The sequence below is a fragment of the Gopherus flavomarginatus genome, chromosome 4 (genome assembly GCF_025201925.1).
Source record: "Gopherus flavomarginatus isolate rGopFla2 chromosome 4, rGopFla2.mat.asm, whole genome shotgun sequence".
In the NCBI taxonomy this organism is placed as follows: Eukaryota; Metazoa; Chordata; order Testudines; family Testudinidae; genus Gopherus; species Gopherus flavomarginatus.
The window spans coordinates 68,135,694-68,156,288 of record NC_066620.1 but is presented as its reverse complement, the minus strand read 5'-3'; the positions used below and the strand labels follow the sequence as shown (position 1 = coordinate 68,156,288).

At 38.5% G+C, this 20,595-nt stretch overlaps 1 protein-coding gene across 10 annotated transcripts in view; it reads left to right on the top strand.

The window, feature by feature from the left end:
• The window catches only part of LTBP1 (latent transforming growth factor beta binding protein 1), a 358,939-nt gene that overhangs the window by 237,376 nt on the left and 100,968 nt on the right, over positions 1-20,595 (top strand). For 7 of the 10 annotated variants that reach the window (XM_050951316.1, XM_050951315.1, XM_050951321.1 and 4 more), the window contains 6 exons: positions 574-596; positions 1,743-1,845; positions 3,042-3,140; positions 7,759-7,884; positions 10,177-10,302; positions 16,840-16,959. In XM_050951316.1, the coding sequence (XP_050807273.1) occupies positions 574-596; positions 1,743-1,845; positions 3,042-3,140; positions 7,759-7,884; positions 10,177-10,302; positions 16,840-16,959 (597 nt within the window). The remainder of the gene's footprint in view (positions 1-573; positions 597-1,742; positions 1,846-3,041; positions 3,141-7,758; positions 7,885-10,176; positions 10,303-16,839; positions 16,960-20,595) is intronic. The other 3 variants (XM_050951317.1, XM_050951323.1, XM_050951322.1) reach the window with 1 other exon arrangement.

The following is a 20,595-nucleotide window of genomic DNA, read 5'->3' as shown; positions in this document are numbered from 1 at the left end:
AAGTATTTCTTGAGCCAAATTCAGGAATTGCACATTTTTTTGATGTGGTTAATTTGGGTCTTTCACTCTCCCTTTTTCCCCTTAATTCACAAGAATATACACAAGGCTCACAACATCAACAGCAATAACAAAACTACTACATAAAAACAAATGCTTTAAAATACAATACCATAGTTTTGCAGGCATCACTGTGTTTCCCAGCGGCTCTGACAAGTTCTAGGAAAATTATGTAAGAACTAGCTTATGGAGCTGAAAATTAGGGGATAAGATGGCAGGCTGTGTGTAGAGCGTGATTCTGACCTTGTTTTATATCAGAGTAAGTCCACTGACTTTTGCAAAGTTACTTCTCATCTGTACCAGTGTGAGATCAGAATCAAGTACATAGTCTTTATGAGACAGCCAAGTGGAAATTGAATCTGATGATAATTTCTTGGTTAATTGTTTTAAAATGGTACTAAGGCCTGGAATGCACGGATAATTTCAAAACACATTAAAATGACTCATGTTTTTGACATATATTCTTTCTATTCAAACTAGTTAATTCCTTTCCTTTTCTTTTCTTTCTGGTTTTAGTGGCAACTGCAGCCCCTGATCAGGTAAAGCATGAATTCTATATTATATGCTTTCACAAATAACTACAATACAATAGAGGATCCATGAGATTTGCATCCAGTTCTGAGAAATGTACTATATATGAGAGTATAATCGTTACTGTTTGAGGCTGTGGCAATTCAGACTCATTGGTAGTACACATATTGTTTAATTTTCCGCTGAAATTTCCCAGTGGCAATGAAAAAGCATCAGTCATAGTCGCTTAGGGCTAACACTGTGATTCATCATATGTTCATAAAGGTTAGGGCTCTGATTCATCACTCCATCTGTATTCAGCAACTCACTTGAACATGTGCTTAATGGGCTTTAAGCATGTGCTTAAGTGCTATCCTGAATGGGGGTGCTTCCTTGAATTGAGGCCTAGATGAATAGCATGCAAGAGTACCTCTAACAAAAATTTCCATGATGAGGTTAAATAGGGAAGTCACAGACTGATCTGGATTGCTTGGTAGGCTGAGCCCATTCAAATACAATGTGTTTTAATATAGCCAAATGAAAGGTCGTACATCTAGGGACAAGGAACACAGGCCATCCCTATAGAATGGAGGACTGTATCATGAAAAGCGGTAACTCTGAAAAGGATTTAGGGGTTGTAGTGGACCAGCAACTTGACATGAGCTGCTTTTCTGCTTTGATTTGTTAGGGATAACAATAGCTATGCTTCATTTCACTCCTCCATAGCGATGCAAGCATCTCTAATTTATGAAAATAAAAAGTCAAATACAATGACCATTGTAATAAGTTCTCTGTCAGCCAAAGGCCTACAGAGATGCTCATGAGTATGTCCTATATCTGTGATATAGATATATTTATAAAATATAAAATTGCACTCTAAGCTGCAATTAAATATATTTTTAACTGTTATGAAGTGAGAGATGGGGCTGCTCATGGGTGGCAACACGAATGTGGAACTAGAACCCTTATGAGTAACCACTTCAGATAATGGCAGTATTGCATGGTATGCCACCATTATTATTTCATATTTTAATTAGTAATACTTAGTTTGCTGTTAACATGTAATAGGTATGGAAAAACAGCAGCTGTTTTTCCAGACAGTAGTTCCCCACACAACTCAGAAAACTGCATTAAAATCATATCTTCAAATTGTAAATTTTTAATTTTTTTTTTAGGAATTAGTTTCACTTGATGATCAAGAAAAACCTGTGCTCGAGCCTGGTCAACCTCAGCTTTCTCCTGGGATTTCAACAATTAACCTGCATCCAAAATTTCCAGGTAGCTCTTTTTGATTCCTCTTTTAGCGGAAGACAGTACTTGTGAATCAAAGAATGGAATACTACATTTTGCTGTACGTTGCTTTCTGTTTCAGAATCTAATTGCTAATTTGAAACTCTGGATTCACAGATTTAGCGCCTGACCCTGCAATAATTTTACTCCTGCAAGTGATCCTTACAAGACCGGCCCCATTAAAGTCAGTTGGACTATTTGTATAAGTGCGTGCAGAACTGGTCCCTCTGAGTCCAGTTCTGCAGTGCTCTGCACACAGAGCTCCCATTGAAGTCAATAGGAGTGACATGAGGGGAGTGTAATGGAAAGATTATACTGTAAGGAGTGAAATTCTTTACCTAGAAAAATTATAAAGGGAATCATAATACAAAACAACAACTAAACTTTGTACCATTATTATTAAAAATGTGCTAAGTGCTTTAGAGAATGAAAACAGAAACATTGTCTCTGCCCCAAAGAAATTACACTCTAACTTCAAACTGGATACAACATTTGATAGTAATCATCCAAAGATGTGAAAATGAGAAGGTTGACAATTAGACCACATGACGACTGTTACTGAGTGTGCACATTTTGGTTCCATTCAAGTTACTATTGTTCTTAATGGTGAATTGGTGCACTACTTGTGGCAACATGGAAGACGTGGATTTTTTGAAGGGATATTTATTAGAAGATGTAAGTGGCTTGGCTAACAGGTTTGGTGAGAACTTTCAGTGAACAGGAGGCAGAATGTTAAAAGTCATAGAGCCAGGAGGAGGAGGAGAAAACAGGAGTGGAACGGGTTACAGTTGGCATCATTGGAGGAGCAAAGGGTAGGCAAAGTGTTAAGAGTCAAAGACAGATATTGTAGGCTGAGGTGAAATGGTGGATGACCTTGAATATGAGAACGCAAAGTTTGAAGTCCGTTGTGCTATGGGTGCAATCCACCTTTGATAATGGGCACTTTCATTGAGGTGCCTAAATCTAAATTTAGGTGCGAAAAATGTGGCCACTAGACATTCTTTAGTACAAAGGCTTTTTTTCACAAGTGGTGTAATGATAAAATCTTCAAACTGTTTTTCTTATTTAAAATCAAAGAAGGATAAATTACAAAAAGCCTTCATACTATCAGATTAGTTCAATGCTGTGTGTTATGTGTTGAAATATATCTTAAATAGGATTGTTTCCCATTCTATGTCAAACAGCAGTGATTGAAAAAACCTCCCCTCCTCTGCCTGTTGAAGTTGCCCCTGAAGCTTCTACTTCAAGTGCAAGTCAAGTAATTGCACCTACTCAAGTTACAGGTATGGTACTTGCCTTTTAATGTAAGAACAGGGTAAGATGTGACTATGAACACATTCCTGACAATAACATCTAACTAGTACCACACTACCGTTGTATTGGGATAGCAAATAGACTGTAACAATAGAGCACAGGGGAATACTTAACTGGGAGGTACAACATAGGAGGGCAAAATAGCACACTAAGGAGTATGTTTTCAGCAGAGCTAGGATTTGGGCTCCCCTGGTTGCAGGTACAATTTGCTTCCTCATTTTTATGCCCAGAAAATAAAGGGTGGGTGCAAATACAAATAATTCCACCTTTAGAAACCACAGCAATAGAGGAGGACACAGAAATTGAAAGCTGTCAGAAGGCAAAGATAAGAATGGGATGAATAAAGCCTGTGAGAATTCTTTGCACTTTAAGACTGCAGAGAGATAACTGACCCTGGATAACTTTATGAAGGTGAGAAGACATTGGAAGACAGTGAGCAAACTGAGGACACTGAAAAAAAGCTTGAGAATCTACATTGAATTCTACTGTAGATTTAATTCACAATCCTTGATGTTTAGTAATGTAATGCAAAGAGGAAAAAGATAGCAGGGCAGAGACTGCTACCCCGTTACTCCAAATGTGATGAACGTCTCGGTGAATATCACACATGATCTAATCTTCCCCTCATTGAAATCAAAGGTAAAAGTTCCTTTGGTTTCAGTAGTGCAGGATTAAAGAAGTGGACAGCAAGAATGACCCTATACATCGTTATCTACTCTGGTGCTTATGTCAGGACATAGCAGCTGAATGGAAAGCATCACAGACAATTTCAGATACTTGGGGCAAAACCCCCGTTGACTTCAGCGGGGTCCACATTTCACCCCTGGGTCAAAACTGAAGATTACTTCCATACTGATATTTCCAAAATTATTCTGCTAGTCCTAAAGCAAAAAGAATCATGCTTGTGGGTATAAATTACCATAGTTATTTTTCCAGCTCTAGCCCAGTTCCTCACTAGTCTTGCTTCCATCTGCTTCACTCCACCGAAACTGTTCTCGCAAGGTGTCCAACAGGCTCTTCCTGGTCAAATCCGAAGGTGCACAATTCCCAGCCTCATCCTCTTGGACGTCTCTATGTTTTTGACACCATCTGTCAATCTGTCCACTTTGCTTGTCTTCTCTGGCTTCTCCGTCTGCCATTCTGGCATCTCTTTTGGCATGTCTGCCTGTTTCTCACTCTCACTTCAGTGTAGATTCTTCATGGATCTATTCCTAGTCCTCCACTTTTTTTTTTTAACACATTTTCTTTGGTTAATCTCATCCATTTGCATGGCTTCAACTAATATCTCAATGCTAACTAATAAATTTACCTGTCCACTCCTGGCTCATTCAATCCTCTATTTCATCCTGCCTCTTGCATCTCCTGGATGTGTCTCCCTCAATTTAAACATAATGCTGTCAAATCTGAATTTCTTTTCTCTCACACCCTTACTGCTCTGTTTTTTCTCTGCCACCCTCATCCTCCCTGTTCTCAGGACTGTAACCTGGGAGCCATCCTTTCATATTCTCACTTTCTCCACACATACAGGTCATATCCAGATCTTCTCACTTCCTCCGCCATGTTATCAATAAGGAAATACATTTTCTTTCTTCTCTATACAAGTAAAACTCCCATCAACTTCAATCTTGAGGGCTGATTTAATATTTGAATGACTGAGGCAGGATAATTTATTAATTTAACTAACAATTTAAAAGGGACCTTTTATGAAAATTCCTGAAATCACTAAAAGTTCATTTTGATATTTGGAATAGGTAGGACTTGATTTCTCCACTTGTCACTTATACTTTGAATTACTGCTTGCAGTGTTTCTTTTCCAGCTCATCCCATATTTCTGGTGACAGAGTGTCTGCAATCAGTAGGTGATATCAGAGGTGACTAGAAGGCTCGTATCATACTTTTGGACTTAAGTAATCCCTGTATCCTTGAGGCTGTACTTTCTTGTGAAGTGTAATCATTTTTTTATAGTCAGTTTCAACACAGAAGCTCCATCAGTAGAGAAAAATCATGAAACATATTCATGGCCTAACATCGCTTTTATTAATTTGCACGAACATTTTTTCTACAGCTATCATAGCTCTCATGGCACACATGACAAGTAACCATTCAGTTCCATCTATCTGTAACAATAGTCCCCACAGCCTTTCTTTTGAAGCATTTTTGTAGAGAATTTTATCTCTTTCACTGGGTCAGATAAATTGAAACACTGGTGTTGATGTTTCTGTATGCTCCAAATCTGAGTGTGCTCTCATGATCTGGCATTCATGCCCATCCTCAGTCTTTGTGAGTTATTTTCTTAGATAAGTTATTTAAACTTTGTAGGTGGGTATGAACTTACTGATCTACTTCAGCATGCCTTGCAATCTCTGAATTCCTTTTTTATCTTTGTGTCTCTGCGCAGTCAGTATCATTTAAATATTAGACTCAGTAAATATTGTTCCCTTTGTGACCAGTTTCCTATCTAAGCAGGTGATTTAAGTTGTTTGAAATTGACAGTTTGCCTTATTCCACTTAACGTTGGTTTTTCTTGCAATTTTCAGTACTCTCCACAATTGTTCCTGATGTTCTCCTGCAAGACCTTCTAGTATCTAGGACAGGTTGTTATGAGGTGAAACACTTCCAGTGCAAAACATGTTCCAAAAGGCAATCTCAGGAAACATTATCTGCCAAATGGTTACTGAAAATACAAGTCTTGGAGATTTGTGTGTCCATGGGAATCTGCCAAACTCTTGTGATGTATCTAATTTGCTGAAAAATTTGGCTCCTGCCATGTCAGCAAACATTTCATACCTTGTGGGCAAGAGGAAATATACTTTCTAAATTGTCTTTTTCAACTCCTTTTGTCTCTGCTGTTGCCAAGGACTGAACCCAGTCTGTCAGCTCTTCACAATAATCCTATTTGCTGTCATGTTTTCCAGCTCTCCCTGGTCTCTCTTTCTAGGCTTGTGGAGCATTTAGGGTGGCGTATATAACAAGCTTTGTCTCTTTCCATAATTGCATCTTGTAAATTAACTGGGAGACACCCTTTTCCTGTGAACCTGTCTTCATATGCTACAAATAGATTGTTCACATCTGGTTGAGGTTTGTTAGCAGACTTGTCATTCAGACTCTTCATGACATACCCCTCTTGGTTAGACCTAGCATCTCATGTGTGTGTAAGCTCAAATCTGGTCACTTTCCTCAGTGTGCAATGTGTCACAAACTCTTGTTTTACCATTTCCCTTTTTCTCCTCAGTGACAGTTCACATTCACTCAGAAGTGGAATTTGTTCCTCACGTGTAACCTCTTGTGCATATTTTTTAGCCAGTCATTTGATTTTGCAGCTTCTTTCTTTGATGGATTTATGAATAACATTTTGCCTTCATTTGAGTTTTGTGTCACTCTCTACAGCCATTATTTCCATTCCTCTTTGTTATACTGCTTGGCATACAAATATTGCCTTTTCCAGTGCCAGGTCCATGTCTCAGAGTAGCATTTCATGTGTCTTTTTATCATTTCACCCCAAAGGAATTTGATCTTTAATGAGGGATTTTAATAATCGTCATATACAATCCATGCTCTTTATCCAGAAAATATATCGTCCATAGGTAACATTCTTTCATGTAACACATTAGTGCTCAATCCTTTTCAATAGTTTTTTCAAAGCTTTCTTACCTCCTCTTTATGACTTGAAAGGTTCCATTTGAACACCATTTTAACAGCAAAAATCCTGAGTCCTAGACTGGCAAGGTTGATAAAGAGGCATTAAATGAAGTTTAAGGACAAAACTAATGAAACTACGTTCTAAGAGTACGTTTACACTTCCCACCGGATCAGCGGGCAGTGATCAATTTATCGGGGATTGATTTATCGCGTCTAGTGTAGATGCAATAAAAATCGATCCCCAACTGCTCTGCTGTTGACTTCGGAACTCCACCGTGGCAAGAGGTGGAAGTGGAGTTGATGGGGGAGTGGCAACAGTCGACTTGCCGCTGTCCTCAAGGCCAGGTAAATCGACCTAAGATACACCGACTTCAGCTATGCTATTCGCGTAGCTGAAGTTGCATATCTTAGGTCGACCCTCTTCCCCCCCTAGTGTAGACCTAGCCTTAGACAGAAAGTTTTGACATTTAAACTGAGGTTGATATTGTGAGCTGTCTACAAAAAAAAAATACTCATATTTAACCGAGTTGTCATACTGCTTATAATAAAATAGCCAAATCTATGTTTCACCTAATTAGGAAATGTGTGTTTTCATAGACAACCTACTGTGATATTGCTAATAACTACAGACTTTGAAATTAATTCTGTAATCTGCTACAGCTAACAGTTTAACATCTATGATTATTTTCATTTTACTCTTTCACTTTTGATCTACATATGCACCCACTTGACTTCTGTGTGTGGGGGAGAGGGTAGGAAGGGGCGGGAGAAGAGTCATCTGACCACAGGTCTGTTAGTCACTCAGGATAAATTGAACCAATTGGTGTGGTCAATTGATTTCAGGGTTTCTCTCCTTTTAGCTGGAATAACTGAATATCACCCATTTACTGAAATATTTAAGATAATTTGTAATAAGTTTTTTCTTTGTGTGTGTGTGTGTATGTATAGAAATCAATGAGTGCACAGTGAACCCTGATATCTGTGGAGCAGGACACTGCGTTAATTTGCCCGTGGGATACACCTGCATCTGCTATGATGGGTACAAGCTGAATGATCAACAGACAAAATGCTCTGGTATGAAAGAACTTTTTCAATAATCTGAAGTAATCACTGTGTGAAACATTTTCAAATGTAGAGCCTGTTCCTGCAAGGTGCTATGTATAATGTAGAAATCCTCTTCTGTACATGCCAAAACTACTCAAAAGTGTAATTTTTATATATATAAAGCAATATTCACCAAAAGCAGGCTCCAGTGAACCTTTCAGATAGTCAAAGATGAATGGAATTTTTTAAAAATAGTTTTTTGTGTGTGAATTTAGTGCTCATGAAAGGTCTCACTGAAGTCACTAGGAGTTGAGGGCAATAAGCAGGAGACCATTTTAACTTGTGTGACCTGTCTCAGTGAGTGTGTGTTTGACAGTCCCAAGTGTGTGATAATATGTAGAGCATGGTGAATGTCAAAATCTATTTTACTTATGGGTACAATCATGCTTTGGAGGCACTAGTCCGCATTTTGGGAGGCGCAGGATCACGCCACCCAATCAGGTGCTCTGGGAGGGATCCTGCTTCAAGGAAACCGAATCTCTCTCAAATTTCACCAGTGCATATTGGACTGTTTTTCTGATACTATCCTTCTGAGAATGCAGTTGACTCTCTTCTGCTGGCTAATGAGGAGTGGGTTGAGTAGGAAACAGTTACCCTAGCACCTTTCCTGCCCTCTTTGGGATGTCTTACATTGCATGGCTGCTATGAAGATGTAAACCTTGTGCTCTAGGGCAGTGACTCTCAACCTTTCCAGACTACTGTACCCTTTTCAGGAGTCAGATTTGTCTTGAGTACCCCCAAGTTTCACCTCACTTAAAAACTACTAGCTCACAAAATCAGACATAAAAATATAAAAGTGTCACAAACACTATTACTAAAAAATTGCTTATGTTCCAATTTTTACCATATATAAAATAAATCAATTGGAATATAAATCTTGTACTTACATTTCAGTGTATAATAATAAAGCAGTATAAACAAGTAATTGCTGGTATGAAATTTTAGTTTGTACTGACTTCACTAGTGTTTTTTATGTAGCCTGTTGTAAAACTAGGCAAATATCTAGATGAGTCGATGTACCCCTTGGAAGACCTCTGAGTACCCCAGTTGAGAATCACTGATCTAGTCCATCCCATCACGCTGAGACAGGACCAAGTATACCTTAAATCTTCGGTTACAATTGTGCAACACCATTGATAACAGTGGGTCCACATGATAGTAACTTGGAGCGTAATTTGGCCCATAGAGTGTATTTGAAGGCTCGATCAGTTCTTTCTCTGCATTTTTTCTTTTAAAATAATAAATAAGGCTATATATGCAAACATTCTATTAATGCAGTTTTATTGATGAGATTTTACATGTCCAGGAACTAGAAGTACAGACCTCTATTTGCCCACACCAGCTATAGTTGAGCCATATTTTATTTATATTAAGGGATTAAAATTACACCATATACAAGAATACAAAAGGCTGCCTGTGAATTATGGCAGATGATCAGAGTCACAACTAAATCAGAAATCAAGTTCCTGACTTTTGTAAACTAAATTTCAACAGTAATACTGAATGAACACAGTAATATTTACATTTAATATTATATTTTCAAATGTTCCGTTATTAATTTTTACTTTATCAGAAAGTCAATAACTACTCAAAAATAATACCTCTACTAACTAGTGGTAATACACTATTTAAATATATTTTATACAAATACACCCAGAATAATAATGATTTAAAATTCTTATAATTTTGACTAGCTTTACACTGTTCTATGCTTGTAGCAATGCCATTGCTTAATATGAGGAGTACCACAAATACTGTTGTAACATTAATTACTTGCAAATGGAAATTTTAAAGATTTGAAGAGTGTCCACTATTTAGTTTTCAAGCAATTTCAGTACTCATATAGCTTAAGCCAGTAACAGGGCCGGCTCCAGGCACCAGCTTATCAAGCAGGTGCTTGGGGCGGCACTTTCAGCTATTCAGCGGCAGTTCAGCGGAGGGTCCCTCACTCCTGCTCGGAGCGAAGGACCTCCCGCTGAATTGTGGCTTTTTTTTTTTTTTTTTTTTTTTTTGGCTGCTTGGGGCAGCAGAACCCCTGGCGCTGGCCCTGGCTGGTAAGCATGATTTTTTCCATCTACAACTATTTGGTATATCCTTCTTGAGGCTCTTTAAGTGAGCAAAGTGTATAGACTTTCAAACAGTTAAACTCATTACAAGCCCTGTCTTTTCAAAGGCACATATTTGTTGGGTAGAGTGGGGAAAAGAGTCATTGCCAATTATGTTACATTTTTCAATATCCTTATATTTTTATTTCTTAAACAGATATCAATGAGTGTGTTCAGAGTCCCCATCTATGCTCCCTTGGGCACTGTGAAAATACAGAAGGGAGTTTCCTGTGCATTTGCCAAGCAGGATTCATGGCCAATGAAGAAGGAACAGAATGCATTGGTAACCACTGTTCTTCTTTATTAAAACGATGATGAGAATAATAATTTTAAAACTGATCATTAAGAGCCTGAGCCAAAGTTAACTGAAGTAATTGAAAATACTCCCTTTGACCTCAGTGAGCATTGATTAAGGCCCTAAAGCCCAGATCCTCAAAATCAATGTCCATTTGGGGCCTAAATACCTTTGCGGATGGGGGCTTAAGAGGTCAATATAATGTTTTCTTCATGACATATTTATTAGGAAGCGGGGATAAAAAACCGAAACCGGACTCCAGGGTGTTTTTATGTGTATAGCTACAGAGGGACATGGTTAACCACATTGAGTGTTGACAATTATTTATTTTAAAAGTTATTGCTTTTTGCAGGTATGAAATCAAGATTCTCCCTGATATATATTTTTTTTGTTTTCCCCCCAACTGATTGGCTGAAGGGTGAGATATTTAAAAAAAATTACAAAACAATTCCTTACCTCTCAACTGTCCCAAATTTGGCAGGACAATCTGCTTTTCCACAGCTTTCCTTGGAATTACCCAGCTGTCCCTTCTTGCCATCTGTAAGCCCCACAGTGTGAACACACTATTCATGTAACATTTATATGTTGCCTTGATCACTCTTCTCTCCACCTCTCCCTGAAGCTTCAGTTGCACCCACAGCTCTTGTGTCCTCTTCTCTGTTCCCTTTGCATAGGAAAATTGCAGGTGACTCCACATAGCTGTGGCTCTGACCTTCTCTGGCCAGCTTCCAACAAAGTATGTATAGGCTGGTGGATTTGATCACCAGCCTGGGAAACATAACTAGCCACACCCAGATCAACTCATAGTCCTTGCCTCAGGGCTCTGTTTTTTGTCCAACACAAAAAAGGAAATGTGGCCTGACAACATAAAGTAATAGTTCTGGTCTCAACATGAGACTGTACCCCTGCCCCCCAGTCTCCTGCAAGTTGGTGGTCAGAAGCTTCAGCCAGCTGTGGAGGCAGGGGGGAAGAGCAGTTGCAGGGGCTCTCATCCTCTCATAGTCCTCTTCTGCAGTACAGGAGAGTATTCTCCCATCACGCTTCTGGACCCAGGCTCCCTTCTGGAACTGGGGCCCACATCTGTATCACCAAGCTGGTGATTATCAGATCCAATCACCTGACACTGCTTCTTTCCAGAACAGGGCTGGAGGCATCCTGGCCCTTAAAGGGGCAGATCACCCTGACAGAGTATAATGCAGAGAACTCCAAGTAACAGAGGACCAGGTCCTCAAAAGTATTTAGGTGCGTAGTTCCTATTGAAGTCAATGGGAGTTAGGCACCTTAGTACCTTTGAGGATCTGGGAATAGTTGTCTGGATTTACACCAGTGCAACTGAAAGCAAGATCTGTCTCACAATGTTTCTAATATATAATATATTACTCTCCAGTGTTTTGTTAAATACCTCTTCTTACGTTGAACATTAACATTTTCTTTTGTAATTCTCTGCTTCTTTTCTATCTGGCAAATATAGAAGAAAGAATGGGGGAAATTCATATATTATGTATGTTGGTTATTTGATGATGAATTTAAGCTTATGTGCACCTTTTGGTTTCTCCCCCTACCCCACTTCTCAGATTTTGTTGAAGGTTTGAGACCTCACATCTGTGGAGAAGGCCTCTGTGTAAATACCATTGGCTTATATAAATGTGAATGCTGAATGAAAGGAGAGGCCAATGTCATGGAGAGTTTTGACTCTACAGTAGTAGAAGTATGGCAGTGAAATTAAGCAAGCTAAACCACTGACAAGTTAATAGCCGTATGTTAGTGTTGAATCTTCCCCCGTTGTTTCCAGACTAGTGTTTCTAATTTCTCCAGTTAACTTAAAGTCTGTCTTTGCGTATTTCATACCCCTTTAATTTTCAGTTAGCAAATTTGATCATGGTTATGTTCAATTTTTGGATATTTGATAAAAATATTAAATAACACGTCCCATTATGGAAGAATAAATACAACAATGACAAAAGTAAAGCTCTTCTTTTGCAATTCTGTGCTGGGTGATAATTTGGGCAATACTTAGATGCTAGACTAGCAGAAGTTCATCTAACACTTCATTTTAATCTCTTCCCTTGCTGTTCATAAAAACTCTGTCCACAATAAGGCTCATCTTTAACGTTTTACATTTGTGTAACAACAAAAATTGAACAAAGGGATACATTTGCTGTTTGGAACATAAAGCTGCCACCAAATACTGTCATTTCATAGAATAAGAGAGAAGTCCCAGCACATCTGACCTAAAAATGTGTACTTTTCTTTTTGGCATCTGTTTTTCTCTGGTGTGTGTTTTGTGGGATTTTTTTCCTAACCTCTTCAACATTGATTTGATAATCAGTGAATTAAAACCACAGTCAATTATTATATTTTAAATATATAGTCATTTGTACTTTAATCTAAATTACTGAGCATAGAAGAAAATTGTTAACATATTTCTATAATAGTTAGACATAAAATGCCATGTATTCTGTAGGATTGCCTTGTCTGCGTTTTAATAACCCATAAACTGGTAGCAATCCAGCACCACGCATTCTTTTGAGTGACTTAGGATGACTTTGAATTGTTTTTTTAGATCACAGTTCAAAGTATTTTTCATTGTTTTTGTATTTGTTTTAAATGATCCTCATCACCTGCTGTGGGACGAGCTGTCCTAGGCTAGTTTATTCTGGCATAAAACATATTGGTCCAGATTTTCAAAAGGACTCCTATCCAACAACCATTATGGATGCACAAGTGAAGGGCTTGTGTACAAGCAAGCAAGCTTAATTGTACTTTTGTGCATGCACTTTTAAAAATGTACGTCATGAAGATTTTCACCATTATACATCAGAAATTATGAAGTGAGCATATTAGTAAATCAGGGTTGCTCAGGGGTAGCATTTAAAGAAAACTTTTTTTTGTTTTGTTATTGTTTTTACTGACAACAAAAAGATTCCCAATTGAGATGAAGTCATTTGCGATTTTTAAAATAAAATGTACATATTTACATGAGTGCTAGGTTGGCTGAGCAATGAAGGAAGAACTGTTTTTATTAGAAGAAGTTTAAGAAAATACTGATTGTAGGGCAGTATTTGTAATTGGGTCCAAGCAGAAACACATGCAAAACATGTTTGTTTTGTTTGGCCCTATGCTTCAGAGAACAAGCTCAGACCTGATTATAAATCCAATCCAAACACAAGCTGAGTGGAGAGACAGTTAGTTCATTTGTAGTGTCTTTACCAGTGGATACCAATCAGTTACTTCTCTTGGAGAAGCAATTCCAATTAAATCCATGGGGACTGGGATGTTCAAACCCTAGAAGTGTGAGCTTGTCCTGCAGGCTCCTCAATCCCATTGGCCAGGGTTTGGGTTTTGGTTTTTTGTTTGTTTTTTTTTAATCTAGCTCTGGGGTGGTCCTTGCATAGTTTTTTAAGTGTTCTTTCTGGGCAGGGGCAGATAAGAGAATCATAGTTGGATTATTTATATTGTGTGCTAAAGATGGGGGGAAATAAAATTATTAGAGTCCTTGCATGGTTCTGAAAATAAAATGTTGTCTTAACTTATTAACTTTTTCATTATTTTATCTTTCGATACATCACTTTGAGATTAAGTTTGTCACAGACGGGGGGGAGTTGAGACTGCTTCTAGGGTTCAAAGTATCGAGCACCCTCAATGCTCATTGACTTCAGTTGGAGTTGAAGATATAAGGACCTTGCTCAGTGTCTTGCAAGATCAAGCCCATCATCATTTCTTCTATCTTTCCTCCTTTCACAATGTGTTTAGCAACTTTCCTGTAGGAGACTTTACATACAGACATTCATAGCAGCATCCAGTGATAGCAGCAAATAGATTTGCTGCTGTGGGTTTTGTTAAAGAACTCCTCCTTCTAGTTTGAACCATCCGTTATTTTCTGTTATATTACTGATTTGTTTCAAAACATTCACTCCAGTGTATCAGGTTTCTTATTCTCCCAGATTTGAGACAATAGCTTCCCATTATATAACGCATATAATTCCTGCAAACAAATTCTACATTGGAAACTAGTTAAGGTTGTTGCTTAAGGGAAAAACCCTCCCACGCTAACCCTTCAAACCAAGGAAATGACATGTTAAGGGAACCATTTTCACCACATCATTACACCCACACATGACATTTACCATTCTGACAGATTCTGCAGCTCCACAAATAACTCCCTTCCACTTCCCACACAACCCCCCACCACACACACACACTACTTGCAAATCATTCACTATAACACCACACCTTACTTCAGACTTTACACACCCACACAAACACATATAATAGATCTGGAACTTACCCAGTGGTCATGTTTTAAGAGTACATACAAGTTACTATTGCTGAGTTCAGAATTAAAGTGTAATATTATTACAGGTGTAGCTGGTACTGTTGCTTATAGTTCAGGTTGCCTGACACTTCCTATTATAAGATCCTGTTGTCAGTTTCTTATAACTTTGCCGGACTTTAACTATATGGGCAGACATTTTCCATGCTGCATATCTTTCTCAAGCTCGGGTCTTTGGAAATTTTTCACAAAAATGGTCCAGCTGTTCTTGAGAACAAGTTTAGATGGAAATAGGAGGGGAGGGATAGCTCAGTGGTTTGAGCATTGGCCTGCTAAACCCAGGGTTGTGAGTTCAATCTTGGAGGGGGCAATTTAGGGATCTGGGGCAGAAATCAGTACTTGGTCCTGCTAGTGAAGGCAGGGGACTGGACTCAATGACCTTTCGAGGTCCATTCCAGTTCTAGGAGATAGGTATATCTCCAATTATTATTATATTGTAGTTTTGCCCATGTTAAAAAAAAACATCTTACAGCCATTTCCTTCAGAAGCTCTTGTGCCTCCATGTTTCAGAGCAAAGGCTTGAAATTTGGCAAGGGGTGGTCTTTGCGTCAGGGATGTGTCTTTTGCTGTTCTCATGAAAAGCTACCCAAATTTGATCAAGTTCTGAGCCTTTGAAAAATTGCCATGTGCACATGCTCAGTAGAGAATTGTTAGAGTTTGGTTGCTGAATTCTCTGAAGATTAATCTGCACTGATAATGTTCCAACCCAGGGAGGTAAGGGCAGAGCAGTACTTTAGCTGCAGTTGCTTCTTCAGGCTCCTGGGAACCGCTGTGGCACTGGGCACCAGAACTGAGAGCAGCGCTTTCAGTACTCCCACTGCTTATGCCTGGGCACGATAGAATAAGAAACAGCTTGTCTTGATTATATGGGGGACAAGAGCCGAGCAGAAGTACGGTGTGCGGAGTAGATTGGGACATGGGGTCTGGGGATGCGGGGACTAGGAGCTGGGAGATTAAATGCACCCTGTCCATTGGATGATGCAGGAGACCTATGGAAAAAACAGTATGTGATCATGTAATTAAAGACTAATAGAATAAGGCATATGCATGCACGTGGGAGTGGAATTAAGGCTGCACCGGCAACCTTAATTCTGACATTTCCTAACTTTTGAATACTTGACTTTGCAACCTTAAGAGTCTGTTACTTTAGCTTTTTGTATGTAAAAGTGTGTGTATTGTGAGTAGCGTGATGATCGGTTTTTTTTCTTTTTTTATGTGGAAGGGAGCTGCAGAGACTGTCAATGAGAGCTCTGAGGTTTAGACATAAGCTCCCTGCTCTGATGTGACTGAGCTAGACCATCAGAGTGGAATCTGTGCTGATGCACCCACCTATCCCATAACATTGCCAGAAGCTTTTCTGCAGCCTCATGGGGTTGTCCAGTCACACATACCCTCTTCTTACACCCACATTATCCACCTATGTCTTCGATTGCCACTCACACTGCCTGCATTCGTAGTCCTCCCACAACTTATCCGCCCTGTAATTCTGCATACAAAAGGGCCTAGGGCAGCCTCAATTTCCCACCTCTATGCCCCCTCCTCAAGCACTCAACAAATCTCACTTTGGTTAGGGAAACTGGGGGTACAGTGAGACCTGCAGTGCTGGTAAGACAAGCCTCTACAAGGTCCTAAGAGTGGCTGGAGTTAGTTAGCTGTGGGTGCTGAAAACAGAGGAGATTCACCCAAATTTCTCTAAAGAAGGGTTTTTGCAGGTTTATATCTCACCCCAGGAACATTTTTAATGCTCATAATACCCTCAGAAATTCAAGGTCACCTCAAAGAGAATTTTCTATTTTTAGTTTATTTAAATGGCAAATGGGCTGAGCTACACAGAGGTAGTCAGGTACCCTCAAAGCCATACATGTTATATGTCCTTCACTACGGAACCACTGTCAGCAACTCCATAATGTAATTGTGAAGCTACAATGATTACCCTTGTATCTTTAATCAATTTATAAATAAAAGATCTGATCCACAGCTGGTATAAATCTGTAGGGCTCCTTTGACTTCAATGGAACAGGGCTGACTTACACCAGACGAGAAGGACTTCAGTAGAGCTATCATGATATACATCATCTGAGAATCTGGTTCAAAGTACACAACTTAATATATAAATGCAGTTACAATAATCAGACTAGTTTGTTCTTCAACAGTCTGTTATTATTCTGACCTAGATTTTCTTATTTTTAAAGATATTGACGAATGCCTGACCCAAAGTATTTGTCCAGATGAACAATGCATTAATGGTCCTGGCTCTTACCAATGCGTTCCTTGCACAGATGGATTCAGAGGCTGGAATGGACAGTGCCATGGTATGTTCTGTAGTATTTGTATCCCAAATATTGTTATATTTCTGTTTTGAGAGACTGTGGTGTTAATGAAAATGTGCCAAAAAGGCCTCCTATTGTTACTGAAATAGAAACTGAAGGTAGGTAATATTTCAAAATGATTTCTGGTCTTGGAGAGAAAGGGAGTCAGCCAAGGTTTCCTCACTATAGAGCAATGAAAATTAAATTTAGGATGTAAGTATCATAAGATGTAAAAGTGGAATTTTAGAAATATGAAAATACGGAACTTTAAAATTTAAGAAATTTTTAAATTAGTGATATGCTAGAATGCCATTGTTAAGGTTAGTAAGCAAGTGGAAAAACTTGAGATTGCTATAATACTTCAGTGTAAATGGCGTGCTGTTGAAGAAAATTCAGATACTGGTTCACAAAGCACACTGACAACATCTTCTAATTATCAGTATTTCCAGCAAACCATTCAGCACACCTCTAATAGTTTCACAGCCATTCAGTAAGGATCATTTTTAGCTCAGGTTTTATGGATAGATTTTTCCCACTCCCTATTACTGTTTTTTTCCCAGTTGTTTGCCTTCCTTTTTTCAAGGACATTGACATCTGTTTCTGAAACTGATAGCAAAGGGCAGTCAGAGGTGTTGTGTAATAATTGAACAGTGCTACTTGTCTTCTGGAGCTGAGAGTACCACCTGCTAGATTAATTGAAGCACGATTGCATTTCAGTTGTGAGGGACGTAATTTGTTTGTGTGTGTGCGCGCGTGCATGCATGCATAGGTGTGTGTACATATATGCATACGCACACTGTACTTTGTGCAGTAATTTGGGACTCTTTCTACAACACAGATTTCCATTTATTGGTAAGTAAAAAGTTGCCTCTTTTTAGATATTCATTTTTTATATATAGTACAGTTGAATATACAGCTTCAAAGGTGGTCTAGGAAGAGTGCATATTTTCTAACATTAGGCTTGATTTTCATACTGCTGCAGAAATAGCTTTACAGAGATAATCCAGTTCAAAATACCAATATTCTAGTGCAGTCCCAGAATTACATCACTTACATTTTTCATTTTGCCAGCCAGATTATTAGAAGTGCAAGCAGAAATGTTAAATCACTGCATTGCTCAGCCCAGGGTCACAAACTTAACTGCTTGCTCCAAGCAATAAATCTCTGTTTCGATTTACTGAAGTCATATATAATCTTTTATTAAAGGCATGCAAAGTACTCTTTCCTTTTCTCTTGTTTCATGTAAAATTCTAAACCACATATAACCAAGGCAGTTCATCCACACTTTTCATGATATGATCAGTCTTCATTTTCTGCTTATCCTGGACTTGAATTCCATTCAAAATTATCCACATGAACTTCAGGAGGTCTAATGGGGACAGATTTTTCCTTCTTAACTCAACTCTGTAGCTTTATAATAAAGTGCCCTTTAAACAATATGGCAAAAATCCATCCTACTCTATCTGAGAAGGTATTTATAGGCAAACTTGAGAGTCCCTTCTGCATTCAGCCCATTGGTCAGATTCTTGATGAACCTTCATACCAATTGCCATTCTGTAGTTTCCCTCTGCAAGTCAGTTTTCTGTAGTTCTTTTCCCTATTCTTGTTCTCCATTCCTGCACTCCTTTTAATTGATCCCTTAGGAAACAAATTCCAACAATCCCAGTGCTCTTTAACAGTACAAATTATATCCTCCAGTGTTTTAAGAAGGTAAGCATATTATTTCATTTTAAATGTAGGTAGGTTTACAAGTATACGGCATTAGGAACTGTGTGGGATAGGGACATCGAAATCAAAAACATATGGGCTGAAATTGAAAATCACATCTCATCCTCAAAGGAAATCTGCACAACACCTTCAAAAGATGAGCCTGGAAAGTTAAATTCATAACTCTGCAAAATACTAAAAATCATGGGCTTAATAAAGACATTGGATTTATGGCTCATTACAGCAATCGGTAACCCACTTATCCTCCTTTGTCCTATTACTGTAGAGGTGTTACCTGCCCAAGTTACCTTGCAAGACTGGTCTCTTGCATTATATGTTCATTCAGAATCTGTTCCATGTTGTATTTAGCTGTGACACTCTGGTTACCTTTCCCAGACATGAAGGAGAGCTCTGTGGCAACCTACAATTGGCCCATGGCAGCTGACTCAGGCTTGTGGGGCTCGTACTAAGAGGCTGTGTAATTGTGGTGTAGATGTTTGGGCTCGGGCTGGAGCCCGGGCTCTAGGACCCTGCGAGATGAGACGGTTGCAGAGCTCTGGCTGCAGCTTAGCTTTTCAAGTTTGAATCAGCTGGCACAGGCCAGCCCTGGGTCTAATTGCAACAGAGAGATACCTGGTGTAAACTTGAAAGCTTGTGTCTTTTACCAACAGAATTTGGTCCAATTAAAGATATTACCACACCCATCTCATTGATACAAGGTCTGGGAATTATTATAATTAGTCCTGGAGCCTGGGTGGATTGATTTAAATAAATGCAATTTGAATCGTTAATTTAAAAAAAACTTGATTCTAATAACCAATTTTAATCTTTTTGTTTCCATTTTTAAAAAAAATCTATTGTACATTGAAATAAAAATTGCTGATGTGATTAGTTTACGAACTATTGATTTTTATTATAAAGTTGAAGCAAATTTCAGTAAAATGATTGAATAAATGACAGAAGCAGCATTGAGAAATTGTCACATGCCACCTGGATTTTTCCATTGATTTTCCTACTTTCTTTACACCAAATGAGTTTTCTAACTTAGAATAAATTAATCCAGGCCTGGAAAATGTTCTCTCTACACTTACTACACTTTCTACACTACAGGCTACTGAAGGAGAAAAACTGGTTTATCACTGCTGTGAATTCTATATCTACATAGCCAGCATTCCCCGTAGTACAGTTGTTCACTTTACTAATAATTCCTGCAGCAAAAGTATTTTTTTTAACAATTCTCCTCATTTCCTGAAATGTATTATGGTGGACAGGATTGATGAATGATTAGCAGATGCCCAAGTCACAGTGCCATCCCCATCATTTGTATTTGTATTTAGACACCTAATTTTGTAATTGGATTGAGAACATTGTGTAATATATAACAGAGTGGAGTAAGTGCTTGCTCCATCTGTTTCTCCACTGCCTGCAATTTAAATTTGTCTTTAGTTCTCTCTTTCTGCAGTGTTTTCTGGAGTTCTTTCAAAATTTCAACAGCATCAGCAATATAATATCTATCTCTAGCTATCATTTTCCAGTTGAATTCAATATATTCATCATGTCTTCTACATTTCTTTTTAGTTTTATGGTATTATTTTTTGCAATAATGTTGCTACCTACTGTGTCAAATGTTTCCTAAAAAATTGTCATTGGGACAGATTGAGTATTAACAAACAGTTGAAAATTTCAGCCACCCAATTCCACTCCACATGTTTGGGTAGAATAAGTTCTGACTTTTTTCCTGAATGTTTCCCACAATAGCAATTGGGGGAGTGCTAGTATTTGCAAGACACTGGCAACTGCTAGCATTTTTTAGCAGTGTTGTCTGTGCTTGCTAGGAATAAATCTGTAGAATACAGGAGTAAAAATGCCAGCTCCTGTGGACACCTGATCTGCACTCAAGCTGCACCAGTGTAAGCAACAATGAGCAAATGA